Source organism: Zonotrichia albicollis, chromosome 2 (assembly GCF_047830755.1).
Source record: "Zonotrichia albicollis isolate bZonAlb1 chromosome 2, bZonAlb1.hap1, whole genome shotgun sequence".
Taxonomy (NCBI): Eukaryota; Metazoa; Chordata; class Aves; order Passeriformes; family Passerellidae; genus Zonotrichia; species Zonotrichia albicollis.
In genome coordinates, this window is record NC_133820.1 from 116038024 (window position 1) to 116056699 (window position 18676).

The following is an 18676-nucleotide window of genomic DNA, read 5'->3' on the forward strand; positions in this document are numbered from 1 at the left end:
ACTGGAATGGAGCAACCCATCTCCCGCTGCTGCCAGTCATGCTTCTCTGGTCTTGGACCAGCAGCTGTTCAGTTCACCTCAAAGGCAGCTAAAAGATTGCTGCTGCTGCTTCTCCAAGGCCAGGAAAGGAAAAGGATTCTTGCCTGGGCCAACAAAACCAAGCTAGGCAAGTAAAACCAAACCACACAGAGTTATAGAATGCCTCGCCAGTAAGGCTTTGGAAAAACCGGCCAAAGAGCCCAAAGAGCCCACCCTGCCATGTGAGCAATTACACTGTCATGCAGACCAGAAATGAAATCTCAGAGAAACACTAAGGAAGAAGGGAAATAATGATTCTCTGCAGGGAGCAGCAAAATACAGCAAGCTGAATTATACTCCTGCAACAGAAAGGCTACTTCTTGCCAACAGTGATGTCCTGACCTTTCTCCAGAAAGACCCATCCTTCTGTACGCATGAATTGGATAATAACTGAAGAAATTCAGACAAAATCTTTCTTGTGGTCCCAACCACCACCCATCTCCATCTTTTGCCTCAAGGGCAAACCTTGCAGTTCCCATGCAATGGACTTCAGTATCACTGTTGGAGAAGGGGCAGGATTTAGGGAAAAGGAGCTGGTGATGGGCTCAAGCAGCTTCACAACAGAGCTTCCAGTAAAGTCTGGGAAGACGGGTTTTTCCAGCAATCCCTGCCCAGCACTATGAGAGTAATTGGACTTAATGAACTCCTCCCTAGCAGTGTGAATGGACACTGGTGCAGGTTTCCTAGGGAAGCTGTGGCTATCCCATTCCTGAAAGTGTTCAAGGCCAGGCTGTGTGGGACTTGGGGCAACCTTGTTTAGTGGAAGGTGTCCCTGCCTATGGCAGTGCAATTGGAGTGACATGAGTTTTAAGGTCTCTTCCACCATTCTGGTATTCCATGAATTTGGACCAGAGGTGTTGTTAGCAGTGCTAGGTAGTGAGATGCACTTGTCCTTTATCCCCTTGGGCAGTAGCTCTTCAGTTCTTTAACCAACCATCTGTCCTGTCTTTGCTGAAAGCTGATGCTTTTGGCTTCTCTCCTCATCCTGCTGATGGATCTCCCTCAAGGACTGATGACACTGATTTGTGAAATGCAATGGCTTCATTTGACCTTAAAAAGCTTATTTTCCTCGGTGTCCATTAGCACATTTTGCTGCACCAGATTCTCCTCTTACAAGTCACATAATGGATTCACATGGATTCGTTCATAGCTTTTGCAGTATGAAACTCTCATTCAGGAATTTTTTTATTGTCCATATCTACCTCTGTGGAGCAGCTAAGGGCTGCATACACATATGCTGAAGTTTTCTGATGAACTGAAATAATGTATTTTTAGTTCGTCTGCAATTTGTGTCTTCAGACACTTTAAATGAGGTGCTGAAAATATCTCTCTGCCAAGAATCCCACTAGAACCAAAGGCTCACAAGGCCATCAGATCAGGGTTGTTCAGCCTTGGCACAGGCTGCCCAGGGCAGTGGTACAGTCCCCATCCTGGAGGGACTTAACACAGATTTAACAGGGACAGATGGTTATAGCACTTGGATGCATGGGTTGGTGGTGGGCTTGGCAGTGCTGGGGGACTGGTTGGACTTGATAATCTTAGAGGACTTTTCCATTCTTAAAGATTCAGTGATTGATTGTGCCCTTTTTGCATGGGGATGAGCAGAGGCAGGCAGCTGCCAGTTTCTCTTCATCCCATCAGATATTTGAATTACATCATTGCATTCACCATGAATTAAACTAAAAAAATTTTTGCACTTAGAGAAGAATTTCTAATGCTATGTTGTCTTTGCAATTTCTCCCACTTTTCCTAACGTGAAGGTTTCTTTTTAAGGGTTTTTATTCCTGGGACCCTAATAGATGAGCCTAGTTAATTCACATGCCCGTATTTCTGTGCATTTTTGTGTGTTGTCTTGAACAGAGAATCAGATATGTGATGCTCTTTGGCCCAGCAAACTCTCAAAAGAGCACTTTGGGTCTATTATGGATTGAGTGAGAGCATGAGACAAGCCTTGCCTTAGTTTCAAATGTTTGGCGGCAGCTTTACTCAGGTGACCAGCAGCTAAATCACTCTGGCTTGCAAATTCTTAAGAATGGCCAATCAGGTGTATTATAAAATAGTTATTTATTGAAAAGACAGAAGCTTAAGGGATGAAAGGCCTTAAACAGAGTTACTTACTGCACAGGATAAAACAAAAGACTACTACTAGATTACATAAAACAGTGCACAATATAAATGTATCTATGTTATAACTAGCAAAGAAACACTATAGATTAGGAGTCAATGTAATTTACCACCAATTCTTGATGGGGTACACAAAGTCTGATCACTCAACCACCAGGGGAGTAACCCTGAAAGTTGGCATCCCGACTTCAGGGAGAAGGCTCCACACATTCTGAGGAATGTGCAGAAGATTTCTGCTTTGTGAAAATATGGTGTAGCTTTTATAGTTTGTACAGTGAACAGTCTGTCAGTCAGAAATTACAGCTTATTTTCCCAGATCTGCTTCCACAGCAAGATGTTTACTGTCAGCTGAAAGCATCAATCCTGTGGCACCAAAGTAACTCAATAAAAGGCAAAACTGTCTTTCACCAAGGCTTATGTGGTGTTTAACTCAGAGCAAGATTTCCTGAGTTATTGCACCACCTAACAAACAACAGATAAGCTTGCCAGTGGCTGGGGCAGAAGTCCTGCTACAGGCTCTTCTCATGATGTCCTAGTTCCTGCAGCCTATCCAGATCTGCCTGTAGCAACACTTTGCCCAATCCTACAGCACTCTGTCAATAAAGATGCTGTTGTGTCAACGCATCCATACTATGAACTGCTTTGTTTGTTTGTTTACTGTGTGGCAAATTTTACAGTCATCTGTCCTTATGGAGGACAAGGGGGCTGAGTTGCTGCTCCTAGACCAGCCCACTGGAGAATAGATGTACAGGCAATTAAATGGTGTGTTAGCAGAACTTTGACCTGATCCTGACCCATATTCCAGGGGTGAACATGACATTTACAGATGGATTATTTCTGCAAGTAAGCTCAGGCCTGGGAGCTTTTCCAGCATGCTGCATGGTCTGGCTTCCTTGGTGACAGCAGCATCAAGTTCATCATCTGTACAGGCTTGAGCCTGAATGGAGACAACATGAAAACTGCTATATAGAATGGCCAATGTGTGTCCCTTCCTTAGCAGAACCCATATATTTATAATACACAGGGAAATTCAGAGTGGTACAAACTGGCAAATTTCCACAGGGCTGTGATTCACACCAGGAGGTGTCAGTGTTGTTTGGTTTAACCTCTCTCCAGATCCCCTGATACACCTTCTCCTGGTGCCTGTGATTTCTGCTGTGCGATCTCCAAGTGTTAGGCTCCCCAGGGTCCATGCTGTTCCCTTTGGCAGGTGTTTAGCTGCCAGGGATAGGGATAGCTTTGGGCTCCTGGGCTGTTGCAGATGCTGATGGAAGTCCTTTATCAGGTTCAGACTCTGTTCTCCCTGTGGTTGGGAGCACAGGGCACTGGGTGCAGTGCTGGAGAGCAGATCTAAGTTGAAGGCAGCAGTGGAAAGAAGGAAACAATCCTGGGGGTGTTGGTGTTTACCCTGAGGTCTGCAAAGTCGATTTTGTGTGACAAAGCTGCCTAGATGTGCCACTCAGTCTGGGCACAAGGATTTATCTCAGCCTTTTGCATCATACATGCGCCTCTCAACACTGGCTGGGATGTTACTCTTAGAGTTACTCACCCACAACTCTGTGTCTCACTCAGCTCTTTGGCCCTCTGCAGTGTTCACTGTGACCTTCAGTCCTGGTTTTGTCACATTTTAATCATGATGGCCTGCACAATAATTCATCCTCCTTGAAAGCCCACATTGCATGGTCCTCAGGCAATGCAATATCCGTGATTTGGGAGCTGCTGACTCAAGCTCATCCAGCCTTTAGAAATGGATGGCAACATGGCTCTCCTCTGCCAAATGACTTGTTTTCATCATTTCCAGTCATAGTTTTGATCATAACCTCCTTCTGCCAGTGCTGAAATCACCTTGGAGACTCAGTATTTTCTCCTCTTTTGTGCCAGTGCTGTGCTTGATGGGCCCTAACCAGGGATGTTTAGATACTGATTCCTCCCCATCCTGCTCACAATCACTCCATTATCCATTGCCCAAGTTTCAAATTAATTCATTAATATATTTCACATTGTTTTAGTCTTTGTATACACAATTGGCTTATCCAAACAGACTAGCTCTCTGTACATGTGTTTGTGTGTGTGTATGTGCATGTCTTAAAGGCTGATTATTAACGTTTGGGGAAAAAATGCTCTTGGCCACCAGAAGCTTCTTTGAACCCTTCAAAATCTCACTGAAGCTTAACAGTAAATTATTGTGTTCAAGAGAATAGTACAGGGATTAGAGGATGAATCTGACATTAAGCCTCCATGTAGGAGCTGGAGATGGGCCACTGGATGCAGCAGGCAGTGACAAGGGTGTTCTTGCACTTGCAGTGGCAAATCTGTATGTTGACAAGACCATTAAAAACAGAAATTGATTGAATTTGACCTTTTAACTAAAAAAGGCTGGGATGGAAAATGGAATTAAATGGCTGAATCACAGAATCACAGACTGGTTTGGGTTGGAAGTGATATTAAAGATCATCTTGTTACAGCCCCCTGCCATGGGCAGGGACACCTTCAACTAGACCAGGTTGCTCTGAGCCCCATCCAACCTGACCTTGGATGTTTCCAGGCACAGGGCAGCCACAGCTTCTCTAGACAACCTGTGCCAGGGCCTTGCTGCCCTCACAGGGAAGAATTTCTGCCCAATATCCCATCTAACCCTGCCCTCTGTCCATGAGAAGCCACTCCCCTTGTCCTGTCACTCCAGTCCCTTGTCTTAAGTCCCTCTCCAGCTCACTTGGAGCCTCTTTAGGAACTGGCAGGGTCTCTAAGGTCTCTCAGAGCCTTCTCCAGGTGAAAACCCTCAGCTCTCCAGCCTGTCTCCAGAGCAGAGGGATTCTAGCCCTTGCAGCATCTCTGCTGCCTCCTCCAGACTCATTCCAACAGCTCCAGTATTTTGGGGTGCAGGGGACATGTTGTGTTGCAGTAAAATGTCAGGGGAAGCAAGAAATCACTCTGGCCCAGAATCTTAGGTTTAATTTCTCTATGAGGCAAGGGCACATTGCACTGTTTACTATTGCATGGGGGACCTCAGCATGGGGCAGAATTCCTCTGGGGCTGGAAATGGGTTAGGAGGCAGGTTTTGGATCTTGCAGAGCAGTAACAATTGATCAGCTTGTCTTTAAAATCCGTTGAGTGTGCAGGAGAATGTGCCTGGTTATGCTGAGTGCAAATGTATTTCTTTTAGTTCACCTTAGAAAAGAGAACAACTTTAGGATCAAAACACAAGCCTGCTCCTCATCTGAGCAATCCTTTCTGAGCAGAATTTGCCTGGAACCCATTTAGGCCAGCATCTTTGGCCAATCACAGCCAGAACCAGATATCCAGAGAGGGGCTGGAGGAGATTCCTATATCATGGAATAACTCCTGCTTTGGCTCATGGTTTTTCAGGAGCAGTTAGATGCTGAAGACAGCTCTGAGTACTCTTGATATCCATCTAAACAACCATGAGTTAAATAAATCTCATTATATACTGAAGTTCAGTGTCCTCCTTTGGCATTGAGTTCAACTACCCATTATTATGGATTTTGGCTTTCCCACTACTTCATTTTACCAAATTCCTCTTTTCTGGTTTTAAGAGCAGGAGAATACTTAAGAGTAAGTGACACTGCATTCCAGAAAGGAAAAATAATTTGAAAATTCTGGACATATTTTCTGCTTAGTTTGGCTCAAATGTGTCCTTTTGTGTTGTTGCTGTTTTGCTTAGAGAAACATTAAAGAGAAATATGATGTTCTGAAATACTCCTTGTGAAGGACTTTGCTTCATAGGAGGATTCATAGTTTTTGGCATTGTCCTGAGTAGAATAAGGGGAAAAAATAGGATGGGAAAGAATTAAAGAAACTGAAAAAGAAAATTAAAGTTTCATTTTAGAATTAATTAAATGTTTCAGGCCTAACGTTTTGTAAAGGTTTCTTTTTTTTCAGTGAGAAATATGAATGTTTTTTTTTTTTTTTTCACCAAGATGTACTTCTCCAGATTAAGCTAGAAATGTACCTCCTGTGCAGGACTCCAGCATGAAGTCCCCCATCTCCTTTTTCTGCATTATTTATTATTTTGTACGTGTACATCAAGAAGAGGGAATTGGCCTGGCTCAGTGCCAGCAGAGCTGCTGTCAGCAGAATACACTGAACACCCTGTGCTATTGCTGAGCAAATGCAGCCTCTCTTTAAAAAGTCCTTCAAAGAAGGTGGAAGCTTGAAGTGGTTAAACCTTGTCCTGTTCCTTCCTTCCTTCCTTCCTTCCTTCCTTCCTTCCTTCCTTCCTTCCTTCCTTCCTTCCTTCCTTCCTTCCTTCCTTCCTTCCTTCCTTCTGCCACTTCCGCCACTTCCGCCACTTCCTTCCGCCACTTCCTTCCTTCCGCCACTTCCGCCACTTCCGCCACTTCCGCCACTTCCTTCCACCACTTCCTTCCTTCCTCTTTTGTCTTTCCTTTGACATCAGTGGATAAAGGCAATCTATGCTTACACAGGACTTGACAAGCATCTCCAGAGACAACTGGGAGCTCATTTTAACCCCATTGTTCCCTGGCTGGGCTGAAAAAGAGTGTTCAGGTCACCTTCATCTTGCCACCAAGCAATCCTCAGTCAAAGGGAAAATGCAATTAAAACAACCAGGGTGGACAAAGCCTCATGCAAGAGCAGTGTGGTGTTCACTGGTACGTGTGGAGACCAGGCCAGGCTTTAATGGATATGGATCAGGCCACCACCTCCCCAGGCTACTGTCATCTGATAAGATCCACTGCCTATGCATTGGTGAGGCATCTGCCCTGTCCCGGACAGCCTTATGTTCTCATCAGCTTTGTAGGTACATAAACTCTCTTTAACCTCAGTGGGAAACTTTTCTGTTGTACGTGGCTTGCAAAAGGTCACCCGACACCTGATATACTCTTTTTCACTGAGTTTTATTTCAGGCCAGCACTGGGTTCCCTGTCAATTCTAATTATTCTTTGTAAGGGTGGGACCAGAGCGAGGCAGAAAATTAGGAGACGTAATTGGCTGCTATTTCAGTTCAATCCTCCATTCACACTAAAAGAGCAGTTCTTAAAATCTTCCTCATCAAACTTAAGAGCGTTGAAAATCCCTTTGATAAAAATTTGAGAGCTGAACTAACCAACTGAACCTGTTGGTTACATCCAGACTGGAGCTGGTCCACAGTTCATACTTGCTACTTGAGCAAAGGTTTAAATGAGCTGTGAGACTGACCTCTGTCAGGATGGGTTCTAGCACTTTCCTTGAATACTTTGAGAGCTAATTTGGTGTGCAGAATTCTTCAAAGATCTAGACACCACTATGACCTGCCGTTCTGAAAATAAGGGGAAAGTAACATTTTCAGGGCTCATTTCAGATTGCAGAAGGAATTTGTAACTTTTTGGGTACCTTGCCCACAAATGTGCCTTGGAATGTTGAAAAATAATGAGGGAAGTCTCAGAATTACAGAATCTTTCTCCAAAACAGCATAAGTTTTAGTGCTACAGGAGCAACCAATATGGTACCTTAGAGTATAGATATTTTTTACTGTACCCAGCATATTTTTTTAAATTAACTCATAAAGCTACCAGTTTTCCTCTCACTTCTTCACTGAATATAAGAAGTACTTAAATGTATAACACAACATTTCTGAGTGACATAAAGATCGTGGAGAATCAGGCCAGTTCCAGATGACAGAATCACAGAATGGTTTGGGTTTGAAAGGACCTTAAAGACCATCCAGTTCCAACTCCCTGCCATGGGCAGGGACACGTTCCACTAGACCAGGTTGCTCCAAGTCCTGTCCAGCCTGACCTTGAAGACTTCCAGCACTAGGGCATTGCACAGGAAGTACAGTACAACTGCCTTAAGAGTGGAGCTGTGCCACGCATTGTTTGGACAACACGAGGTCATGGTGACATTGAACAGTATCAGACAGACCTCTGATTGAGAGTCATCAGACTTGGAAGGGGGATTTAGGTTACCTTCCTAGACATCCCCTTCACCCCTGCAAGCAATAGAGATGCAGACCCCAAGCAGGGCAACTGCCTCCCTCTGGGAGACATTTTCTGTTAACCTTCATACTTTGCATTAGGAAATTCTGTGCTGATACTCAAACATGGAGATCCAGTTTGCAAAGTTGCTAGCACACTCTTGGCTGCAATTCTGGTCTGTTGTAACTAATGCTTTTCCAGGCAATTGTCTGATTAGGTTAAGGAACTGGCATATTCCAAGGGCACTTCCCAGCAGATTGTTTTCCCTCATTCATCTGTGGTAGAGATGGAGGGACTTAGGAATTCTCATTAACCATGCTGAGTTTCTGGGCACTGATGAAATCAGCAGAGTGTATCTATACTAGTGGCTTGGTTTGAAAAGACAGGTGTCTGCTTAAGGAAGGTAGAAGCCTCCCCTAAAATGGAAAATGTAAACCCCCTCCCTCTGAATTATTACAATTTTGAAATGAAAAGGCTCTCAGGCAAAGATATAGGAATAGGAATAACAGTTCTTTGCTAGGAAAACTAAAAGTACAAATGTAATAATACAGACAAAAAAAACCCTATTGACAGAATACAACCTGACACCCTGTTGGTCAGGGTATTGGTAGCAGTCCAGTTCAAAGCTGCAGTCTTCCTGGAGTGTCAGGTGTGGTTCTGTTGGAGCAGTGGTCCTGTAGAAGGGTGTAGCTTTCTACTGAAGGTCCAGTGGTGGTGTAGATGGACCTGGTCTTCCTCAAGGAATCCAGTGGAGAAAACAGCTGCTCCTCTGGGAATCCAGTGGGAAAAGTTTGCTCTGGTGTCCCAAAATCTCAGACTATAACCAGGAAGGAATGCTTGACTCCTCCCCCTGGGCAGAGCATCTCACAATGGATGATGTAATTTTATCAGTCATGCAGTGACACTCAATGGCCCATTAACAGAAGATATTTCCCAGAGGGAGGATTGATTTGTGGAAGAGATAAAGCAAACTGCCCAACTGACAGAAGGTAACTGCCCTACCTGTAAGAGATGGCAAATAGAATACACACTTATTTTACAATCCAGGACATCTAGTAACACTTATTTAATGCTTATGTGTTGCCTGAATATCATAATAGGCTTTGAGACCAGCCTGTTGCACCAGCTGTGGCTGTAGTAAATGTCAGGGATTCTCTCCTCCTTCTGCTGCTCTGGATGTCAGATATGGAGAGCTGGACACACTGAGTGTTTCAGTGGTCTGGTCAGAACTGTCCCTTCCCATGGCAGGGCAGTTGGAGTGACATGAAGTTAAAAGTGCCTTTCAAATCAAACCAGTCTTGTTCTGTGTATGTGGTACAATTGCTGGTCCATCTCAGATGTGGTAGAGCTCCATTTGAGCGTGGCCCCATACTTGAAGGGACCAGTTGTAGTGTAATAGCTGGTAATGTTAAAAAATTTGCCTCAAAAGGATTTAGATGTGGATTTAGATTTAGAATATAAACACAGAATGACAGAATAGTTAGGGTTGTAAAGGACCTTTAAAGGTCATCTTATTCCAAGCCCTCTGCCATGGGCAGAGACAATTTCCACTAGACCAGGTTGCTCCAAGCCCCATCCAACCTGGTCTCGAATTCTTCCAGGGATGGGGCAGTAACAGCTTCTCTGGGCAACCCATTATTTCTAGATGTGCACTGAACATATGTGACACACTGGTATTTAGAATTCCTTTGTCAACAAAGTGTGGTATTTCTAGATCAGCAGCCTTCTTTGCAGAGGTTGTGGCTGAGCTATTCCAGAGCTGGTAGACACAGTGCATCAATGTGCCCATACCTAAGAATGGCTGTTTCATTATCTGCCTGCAAAGACTCATCTTGGGAGGCATAAAGTAGTCAAGGGGGAAGTCCAATCACCAAGAACAGTGGAGCTGAGTACTCACAGAATTGTTACATCTGCATTCAGACCAGGAAAGCAAGGATGGAGACAAGCAGTCTCATTTTTCACAGTCCAATGAAACTCATTGTTGCATTAAGAGCCCAGCTCTGTTGCAGAAAAGCATTCCCTGACAGCCCACAGGGAATAAAAGGCTTTTCTATGCCTTTGCTGCAGAGATCACAAGGGTTTGGGGGAAAAGCCTGTCACTTCCTACATGTTTATGTTTGCATAATAGATCTGTTAATGAAGTTGCTAGGCAATGTGGTAACAAATACAGTCATGCTGTTTCAGAGCTCACTTCTATATAAACCAGCATTCTACAAGCAGAAGAATGAATAAATCTGGTTTGTGTTCCACCTTTAAAATCCACTCCCTACATCCACGGTACAACAGCTTTCGTCCTTTGTGTCTCTGGTTCTGTAGATGCAATCTGTGGTCTTGCTGGTTTACCCGGCAATCCATGGGGGCTGGTTGTTCAGCTGTCCTGAGAATGAATGAGAAACATGAACTTTACCTCTTTCCCTCAGCTGCAGAGCACCATTTGGATACTCCCCATGTGCCCATTCACTGATCTTGAGGAAAGCTATTGTGATTTTCACCTTTGAGATTTCTACTTCTGCCACAAATACAACGGAAAATAGCTAATGGGTCTTGAAGTCGCCAGTGTGAGAAACGACACTCATTTTTAAAATTTCAAAGGTTTATTAAACCTTAACAAAATACAGAAAACACTGAATAAGGAAAAATTACAGCGCTGGGAGCATGGAACTAAACTGCCATGTGCTCATCCACAAAATGGCTGCTCCACCTTTCACACTCCTGATGTTGAATCAAGTAACCCCAGCAGCTCCCAAAGTCCATCAGTGAACTCTTCTTTGCCTTCCAATGATGGAGACTCCTTTCTTGCAGTTTGATTTAAGATCAGGTGTTGCCATGCTGTGCCCCCAAGGAACAAGCCTGCCCTCCCACAAATGCCCTGACTACCAAGGCCATCCCGTGACAACAATAAAATGGGAGGGGAAAGAGGAGTATGGGGAGAGCACATCACAATAACATAACTATACATCAATAAAACTTCTTAACATCCACATAATATCAATCTCTTAATTGTGAGAGCCAGCCATTGCATTGCATATACTCATCTATAACACTAGGAAGGAAATCTGAGAGATAGATAGATAGATAGATATGGGCAGAGAGAATTAGTCCACCATTTTATTTATTTCCACATACTGAAAATATATAGTCTACTTTGGAACAAAAGTAGATCCTAGGAAGAAATCTCTTCTGAGGAGTTTAGGATGAGCTTTGAGTCTGTCATTCTGGCTCGATTTGAGGCAATTTAAAGGATAATGCTCTGGAATGAGTTGTCTCCTGTTATAGGTTCTAACAATCCAGTAAGAAACAAAGATGAGTAGATAACTGAAAAATAATAGTTTACTAACAAGCAGCAACAGGGAAAAATAACAAATGGATTTGTGAAAAATGCCAATAACTTGTTTATAAAATTTTAAAAGTTTAATAATAATAAAATGGTTATAAAATAGTAATATGAGAAATAAAATTTGAACAATTGATATTAGGACAATACGAGACAATAAAAATAAAGAGTTACGGACAGTCCAGGTACCTTTTTCTGGGCAGCACAAGCCCGAAAAAGGACACCCGTTAACAGAGGATTAACCCTTAAAAACATCAGCCTGTTGCATATTCATACATCTCATACATGATGCATAAATTCCATTCAAACAAAGGATTCTGTGTGGTCAGTGTTAACTTCTTCCTGTTAATCCTAATGGCATCTTCAGAAGACACCTGAGCCAAGGCAGGAAGAAGTTAATTTCTCCTGATAATGGAGCAATAAATTCTCTTTCTCTGAAAGATTTAGGTGTCCTGTGGCTGCTATCTCGGTGGGAGTCCTCTTTTTAAAAAAAGTATCTTACATACATAGTTTCTATTTTAACATTATGTTATAACCCCAAACTATATTTAACACACTACTTTAAAAAATTGATATAACACAACTTTCTAACATAACATATAATAATCATTTTAATATTTGTGAAAAGCCAATCATAAAAATATGCATTTTTGACAGATTAAAAATTTCTAAATCTAGTGCACTGCCCCCAGAACGAAAAGACCGGACACACACACACACACACACGCACACAAAGATGGTGCTCTGCAGTGGAGCGTGTGATTCGAAGGACAAAGGGAAAGGTGGTGTTACTCTTTCCCCCACCCCCCTGCTCTGCTCCCTGACAACGAGAGCTCCTACTTGGAACTCGTGGATGCACTTTGCTTTCCTTGCAGCAAGAGACGACAGGGCAGGCAAGGCAAGGGTGGCCGGGCTGGGTTTTCTGTCCTCAGCCAGGACAACAGATGACCTTTCTCAGCCCTAGCATCCCTACCTGAGCATCCTCTGATGACATGCACATGTCCATCCTTAAGCTTTCCTGATCCTCTGAACTCAATACAGCCGCTTATTTTCATAGAAGTAAACCCAAATATCTTCATTCCCGTTTGACAAGTTTGGTTGAAGCTGATTAAGGTGTTCAAAAGTATTAGGGGAAGGGATTGACTGGCAGCCCCCTTACAGAGGTAATTTCCCTAGTGTTGAGGGTTAGGTTTTCCTTTTTTTTCTTCAGGGAATTTTCCTCCATTTGTTGTCATAGAGATGGTGAATGGACCTTGATTTGAAAGACAAAAGATGCAGCCACGGCCTTGGCATATTATTGGAATGGCTCTGGGGGAGGGGGAGAAGCAGTGTGGTGGTCGGGAGTTGCTTTATCTGGAGATGGTTCGGTGTTTGCCGGTTGTGGGTTTTGGTGCTGGACTTCTCCTTGTTAGGAAAATCAATCCACAAAACACCAGAGGTTTGTGTCCAAAAAGGAGACAGAGCAGTCCTTCCTGGCTCTATTTGAATAAAAGGAGAGGCCATGTGGCATTCCCCTGGGATCTCTCGAATTTTTGGAGGACGCAGCCTCCTTTTTATCCTGATTTCCTGGGCACATTTCCCTTCTCTCTTTCCCCATTGGCTGAGGTGCTGGAGAGGTACAGACTTCCCGGGAACGCCTGATACCAGAGATTTCCCTCTAATGTATTACCCTCCCTTTTAACTTTAAATTCTTACGGAATTTAGGTGTTTTTCTTCCCCATCGTTTCTTTCATCTCTCAATGTCTAATTTCATTTATCAGCAAACATAAAGTTTATTTGTAAAGGCAAATATCTTTTTCCATTCATCAATCAGTGGAACCCTTCCCATTATTTATCTCCCAGTGCTAGTTTTACCTACCAGCAGACCCACAGCTTGTTTGTAAAGACAAATCCATCATTCCTCTCATCCTGCCCAGGGGGACTCTCTGCTACCACTGAGCCTTCCTTGCCATTGCTCCTTGTCTTTGGTGGGCCACTGCCCTCAGGAGTGACTGTTGGACTGGCACTTTTCAGTACCTGCCATTGCTGGGAGAAAGCTCCTCACCACTTGGAATAAATAGGGCAGGAGATCTTTCTCCTTTTCAATGCCTTTATTAAAAATCAGCTTGGGTGGGGAGACTCGACAGGTCACACACACGCCGCAGCTGCTCCCAGGGGTGGCACGGAGGAGGAGGAGGAGGAGGAAGAGTGCAGCTGTGTCCGCTGGTCTGCGGGCAGAGCTGAGGCTTCCATCCTCACGAGAGCACCTGGAGATTCCTGGTTCTTCAGTTTGACGTTCAAGGTCCTTGGAATCCAGGGTCTTAGCAGACACCGCTAATTTTCTGTCTAACAGGTGCAATGTAGGTGAGATCATAACAATTTCTACTTACAGCCATGGCTAAGGGGTACCCAGGACTACTGACTTTAACAGACTACATTTCATTTGAATTTCTCATAATGTGTCAATAGGTTTTGGATGAGGTAAAAAATGAATTGTTGGGAGACAGTTTCTATGTTAATCTGATTGGATGGAGGCAAAATCCTTTGCACATAGACTTGGTTGATCAATGCAGGACTCCATTCCCATGTTACCATTGCTCTCCTGTTAGTTTAATTCCTGAACTCTTTTCCTTTTTGATCTGTAGAAACGAGTTCAGACCCTGGATAGATGTCAAGCCCGTGAAAGCGATAAAAGCAAAGCCCCAGTACAAGCCACCAGAGGAGAAAATGATCCATGAAACCAGTTACAGTGCTCAGTTCAAGGGGGAAACCAGTAAGCCTTCTCCAGCTGATAACAAATACCTGGAGCGCAGAAGGATACGCACTCTCTACTGTGAACCCTACAAAGAACCTCCAAAGGTGAGAAACACGGCAGAAGGGACCCAGGGCCATCACTGCTCCTGGTGGGACATGTCCAAGGCAGTCAGGCTGGGCTGAACACTGCTTGCTGTCACTCCCCTTGTGTGGGATCCTTATTCCAGCCAGCATCTTGGGATCCACCTTGGAGATGGTGGTGAATAAAAAGCTAAACATGTCCCAGCCATGTGTGCTGCCAGCCCAGAATGCCAACAGGGTCCTGGGTTGATCCCACAGCATGGACAGGGGGGTCAGGGAGGGGATTCTGCCCCAGCTCTGAGGTCCTCAGCATGGGAAGGACATGGATGTGTTGGACTGAGTCCAGAGGAGGCCATGGAGATGCTCCAAGAGATGGAGCACCTCTGTTGTGGACACAGGCTTGGGAAAGCTGAGGATGTTTATTTAGCCTGCAGAAGAGAAGGCTCTGGTGAGACCTCAGAGCCCCTGTCAGTGCCAAACAGCACTCCAGGAGAGCTGGAGAGGGACTTTGGACGAGGGCCTGGAGGGACAGGACAGTGGAGAATGGCTCCACACTGCCAGAGGGCAGGGCTAGAAGGGATATTGGAAAGAAATTCTTGGCTGTGTGGGTGGTGAGGCCCTGTGGCTGCCCCATGCCTGGAAGTGCCCAGTGCCAGGTTTGAAGGGGCTTGGGGCAACCAGGTGTAGTAGAAGATGTCCCAGCCTATGCAGGGAGTAGGGAATGAGGTGTTCTTTAAGGACTCTTCCAACCCAAACTGTTTTATAGATCTATGGGCTCTGGAACAGCTTGAGGCACTTTGGAGACAACAGTGCCCTACATCAAGTGAGAGTAGGGCTGAGATGAAGAGGTTTTTCTATTGTCACTTCCTATGTAATTATCCTGGCAGCTTTTTCTTCCTCCCTCCAAAACTTTAGGAGCCCCACATTACATTTTATGCTGGGAGCCAGACACCTGCCTTTAATTCAGAGCATTACACAGATTTTGACAGTCTGCACTTCTGGCTTTGATGAGATCGACAACATGTGTTGAGAAGGGCCTGAGCTGGAATGTTTTCCAGCCTTGTTTTCTAGGACCAGCAGAGGATCTGCATATTAAAGGAGTCAGTCTGTGAAGTTTTAAACAGAGGACCATAAGTTGTTCCCTAAGTTGATGAGTTCATAGATCTGTGAGGACTGAGAGGGATTGCAGGGCGAGCATGTAGGAGATGAAGACTTCTGTTCTCCCTTAGTTTTTGTAACTGTCCTTCCTATTTTGGGGGCATAGAAACAAGATGTTGTGGAATTTTCCCATGTGCCAGTTAGTGTTCTGCACCTCAGGTATCCCAAGATAATTTTCCTTCATTCTGGGAATCTGTTAAGGACAAACAAACAGAGGAGTTGTCTCCTGCAAGAAAGAAGGAGACTTGTAGCAGCCTCTTTGCCCTGAGCATCATTTCTCTGCTTCTAGAGAGACAATCCTCTGTGGGTTTGCAAAATCCCTCCTGAAGTCAGACAAAGATGCAGAAATTGATAAAATTACTGATAATATTCCCTCTCCTGTTCACCCTGCTCTATCCTGATCTGGATACAATGGGCTCTGCTGGCTCTAGGGGCACTGACTTCAGGACATCCTGAAAGGAGCTGGCCATTTGCCACTCAGCATGAGCTCAGCTGGTCCCCTGCCTTTGTGGCAGCGCAGAGATGAGCAGATAAGTAAAATTTGTGCTGCTTCAGATCTGAATCCTGTTTTCTGCTTGTCCTTGTGTTCTCTCCTCTCTTTCTTTCTCTCTCTCTCTCTCTCTCCCTTTCTCCATGTCTATGTCGTTGTTTTGCCTGTCGCTCTCCATGCAGGTGGAAAAGCCTAGCACAAAGCCTTCCAAACCAAAAAAGACCACAACAAGCCATAAACCCTTGAAAAAGGCCAAAGACAAGCAGATTGCATCTGGCCGGGCTGCCAAGAAAAAGAGCGCCGAGACCTCCAACACTGCAAAGCCAGAAGACAAGGAGAAAAGTAAAGAGATGAACAATAAACTGGCTGAGGCAAAAGAGTAAATGTCACTGCACTTTCTTTCTCATTTTTTTCCTTTTCTTTCTTTCTTTCTTCCTTCCTTTTTTATTTTTTTTCCCTTTGATTAAATAAAGGCCACAAAATTAATTAGAGGCTTCTAATCTGCTTTTTGTTCTGATTGTATTAGAAGCTTTTCTGTTTTATTTCCAAGGAGGATTAGGAAATCCTTGTTTCTGAGGTCAGGTTGTTCTGCTTTGCCTGCACGGCTCTGCACAGAGTGAGGGATGTGAGAATGTATGAGCAGGGTCCTGAGAGATGAAGGTGATGGATCAACAGTGATTACATCCAACAGCTTGTCCCTTTCCTTGGGCTTGGTTCTTCAGTGCTTTGACAGCATGGAAGTGCCCATTGAGCCAAGGAGGGCCTGTGCTCTCATCCCATGAGGCCCTTTTGGGTTGGCCATTGTTGTGTCATCTCCCACTGGTGTCACCTGGCAAAGGGGTTTGGAGGCAGAGAGGATCAGGTTCATTCCTGGTGCCATGGATATGCTGTAAATGCACCAAAATCAATGGTGTCACCAAGAATGATTCCCCCTTTTGACACTGACGGGAATTCTGCTCCAAGAAGCAACAGGAAAGGAAATCCCATGGAAGTAAAGGGCCAAATCCTCCCCAAGGGTAGGTGGGAGTACATCTAGCTGCATCAAGGCAACTTCATTCATCAATACCACTTGAAGTCCTTGATTTAAAAAAAAAAAAAAATTGGTGAGGGAATGTGCAGTGAGCAGTGAAGACTTTCCAGTCACATGGCAGGTTAGACTAGGTTGTCAGCAGATTGTTCTTCCCTATTGTTTCCCCTAAGTTATGGGTCTTATTAATTATTCCTGTTTTGCTTTGAATCTTGATCTGCTTTCTTCACTTCTGGGATGCTAATAGGCAGAGCTAGGTTTCAGAAAGTGGTTTAGTTTGCAGGCATGACCTTCCAAAGGGTAGAAAGAAATGTGTCACCAAGGTTGGCTAGAGCTGTCAGCCCCCGTTGTGTCTATTCTTCCAACTGTTTATGTTCATGTTGGCTCATGGGCAACTCAAGAGGGCCATAAAAAAAGTTTGTGGGATGCCTAGACTCCCTCCAGACAAGATCTCAGGGTTTCAGTCCTATTTACTGTGCTCTTACACTAGGAAATCCCCAGGACCAGTTTGGAAGCCCAAAACACAGCAGGACCATTTGTCAGCAAGTATGAACTGGCCCGACAGAAGGGCATTGCATGCCAGAGAATCTGGGTCACTGGATCAGTGGGAGAGTTGTGGTCCCAATCCAAATTTATGTGCCTAACTTCTGGATTGGGTCCTAAATACATAAGGATTAATTTTTGTCCCACTAAACTGAGCTGTTAGACTCTCCCATAGCAGAGTGGCTGCAAATTAAGGTGCAGGGTTCTCGTTCCTTATTTTTCAGCTCCAAATTTTCTCTCCTAATGTGAAGTCCAGCTTGAAACTTCCAGTGGACAATTGGGAAGCATGAAGACGGAGATGGGAAGTAGAGTGGAGAGGTGGTGTGTTGCTGTAGAGGTGGTGAAATAAGGAAAGTCTTATTGCTAGGGGTATTTTAGACATGTGAAGCTATCTAGCAGAAAAATGGATGGGTTGGGAGGGTGAGGAGTCCCTTTTTTGGGATTTCATCCATTAGAATTAGTCTTTTGGAAACATAAATGAGTGGTGGGCTACAAGGCTGAGTGAAATGTTCCAATGAGGAGGAAAGCTCTGTGATATACAGATAGTGACATTTGCTGGCCTTAGTAATGAATAAATGCCAAGTTCAGTGTATCATGTGATGTGTCCTGTTTGCCTTGCGCTAACAGCCTAAACCTTTGAGTATCAGTAAATGTAGTGTTCTGAATTCAGTGGTGTAATCCCCAGCTTAGCTGTGTTAGAACTGTGTGCTATGAGCTAGTCAGGTTGTGTATGTGGAAAATATATATTCATATATAGAAATATATATATATATTTAAACCTCTGCTGTTTAGGAGGAAACCAGGGAAAATCCTCCAGGAAGTAAAACTGTGGAAATCTTTGTGAATGTAGTGCTTTTTTTCTTTGCCTTTTTTTTTTTTAAATTTTTTTTTTAATGTGCATGCCTCATGGAGATGCTGACCTGTCCATATTGATCATTGCTTTCCTGAGTGCTCAGAAGCCCCTGCAGCACTGCTCAGCTCCGTGCCCAGAGCAGCTTGGCACAAGGCTTGTGTTGAGCTCATGGGGAGGCATGCTGCCATGCTGCTCACAGCTCCTCCAACCTGTCACATAAGGGACAACTGGCCAGAGAAGAGCAGCTCCCAAGACTTGGTGTGATTCCTTGGCTTTTAAGATGCTTCATGTATTGTCACACTCCTCAGTAATGTCCTTT

At 44.3% G+C, this 18676-nt stretch overlaps 1 protein-coding gene across 4 annotated transcripts in view; it reads left to right on the forward strand.

Annotated features, from left to right (window-relative positions):
• Positions 1 to 18676, forward strand: part of MAP6 (microtubule associated protein 6) — a 48797-nt gene that overhangs the window by 19898 nt on the left and 10223 nt on the right. For all 4 annotated transcript variants that reach the window (XR_012579202.1, XM_074536148.1, XM_074536147.1 and 1 more), the window contains exons 2-3: positions 14097 to 14310; positions 16117 to 16313. Coding sequence is in view for 3 of the 4 variants with exons in the window: in XM_074536148.1 (XP_074392249.1) it covers positions 14097 to 14310; positions 16117 to 16313 (411 nt within the window). In the remaining variant the exon portion in view is untranslated. The remainder of the gene's footprint in view (positions 1 to 14096; positions 14311 to 16116; positions 16314 to 18676) is intronic.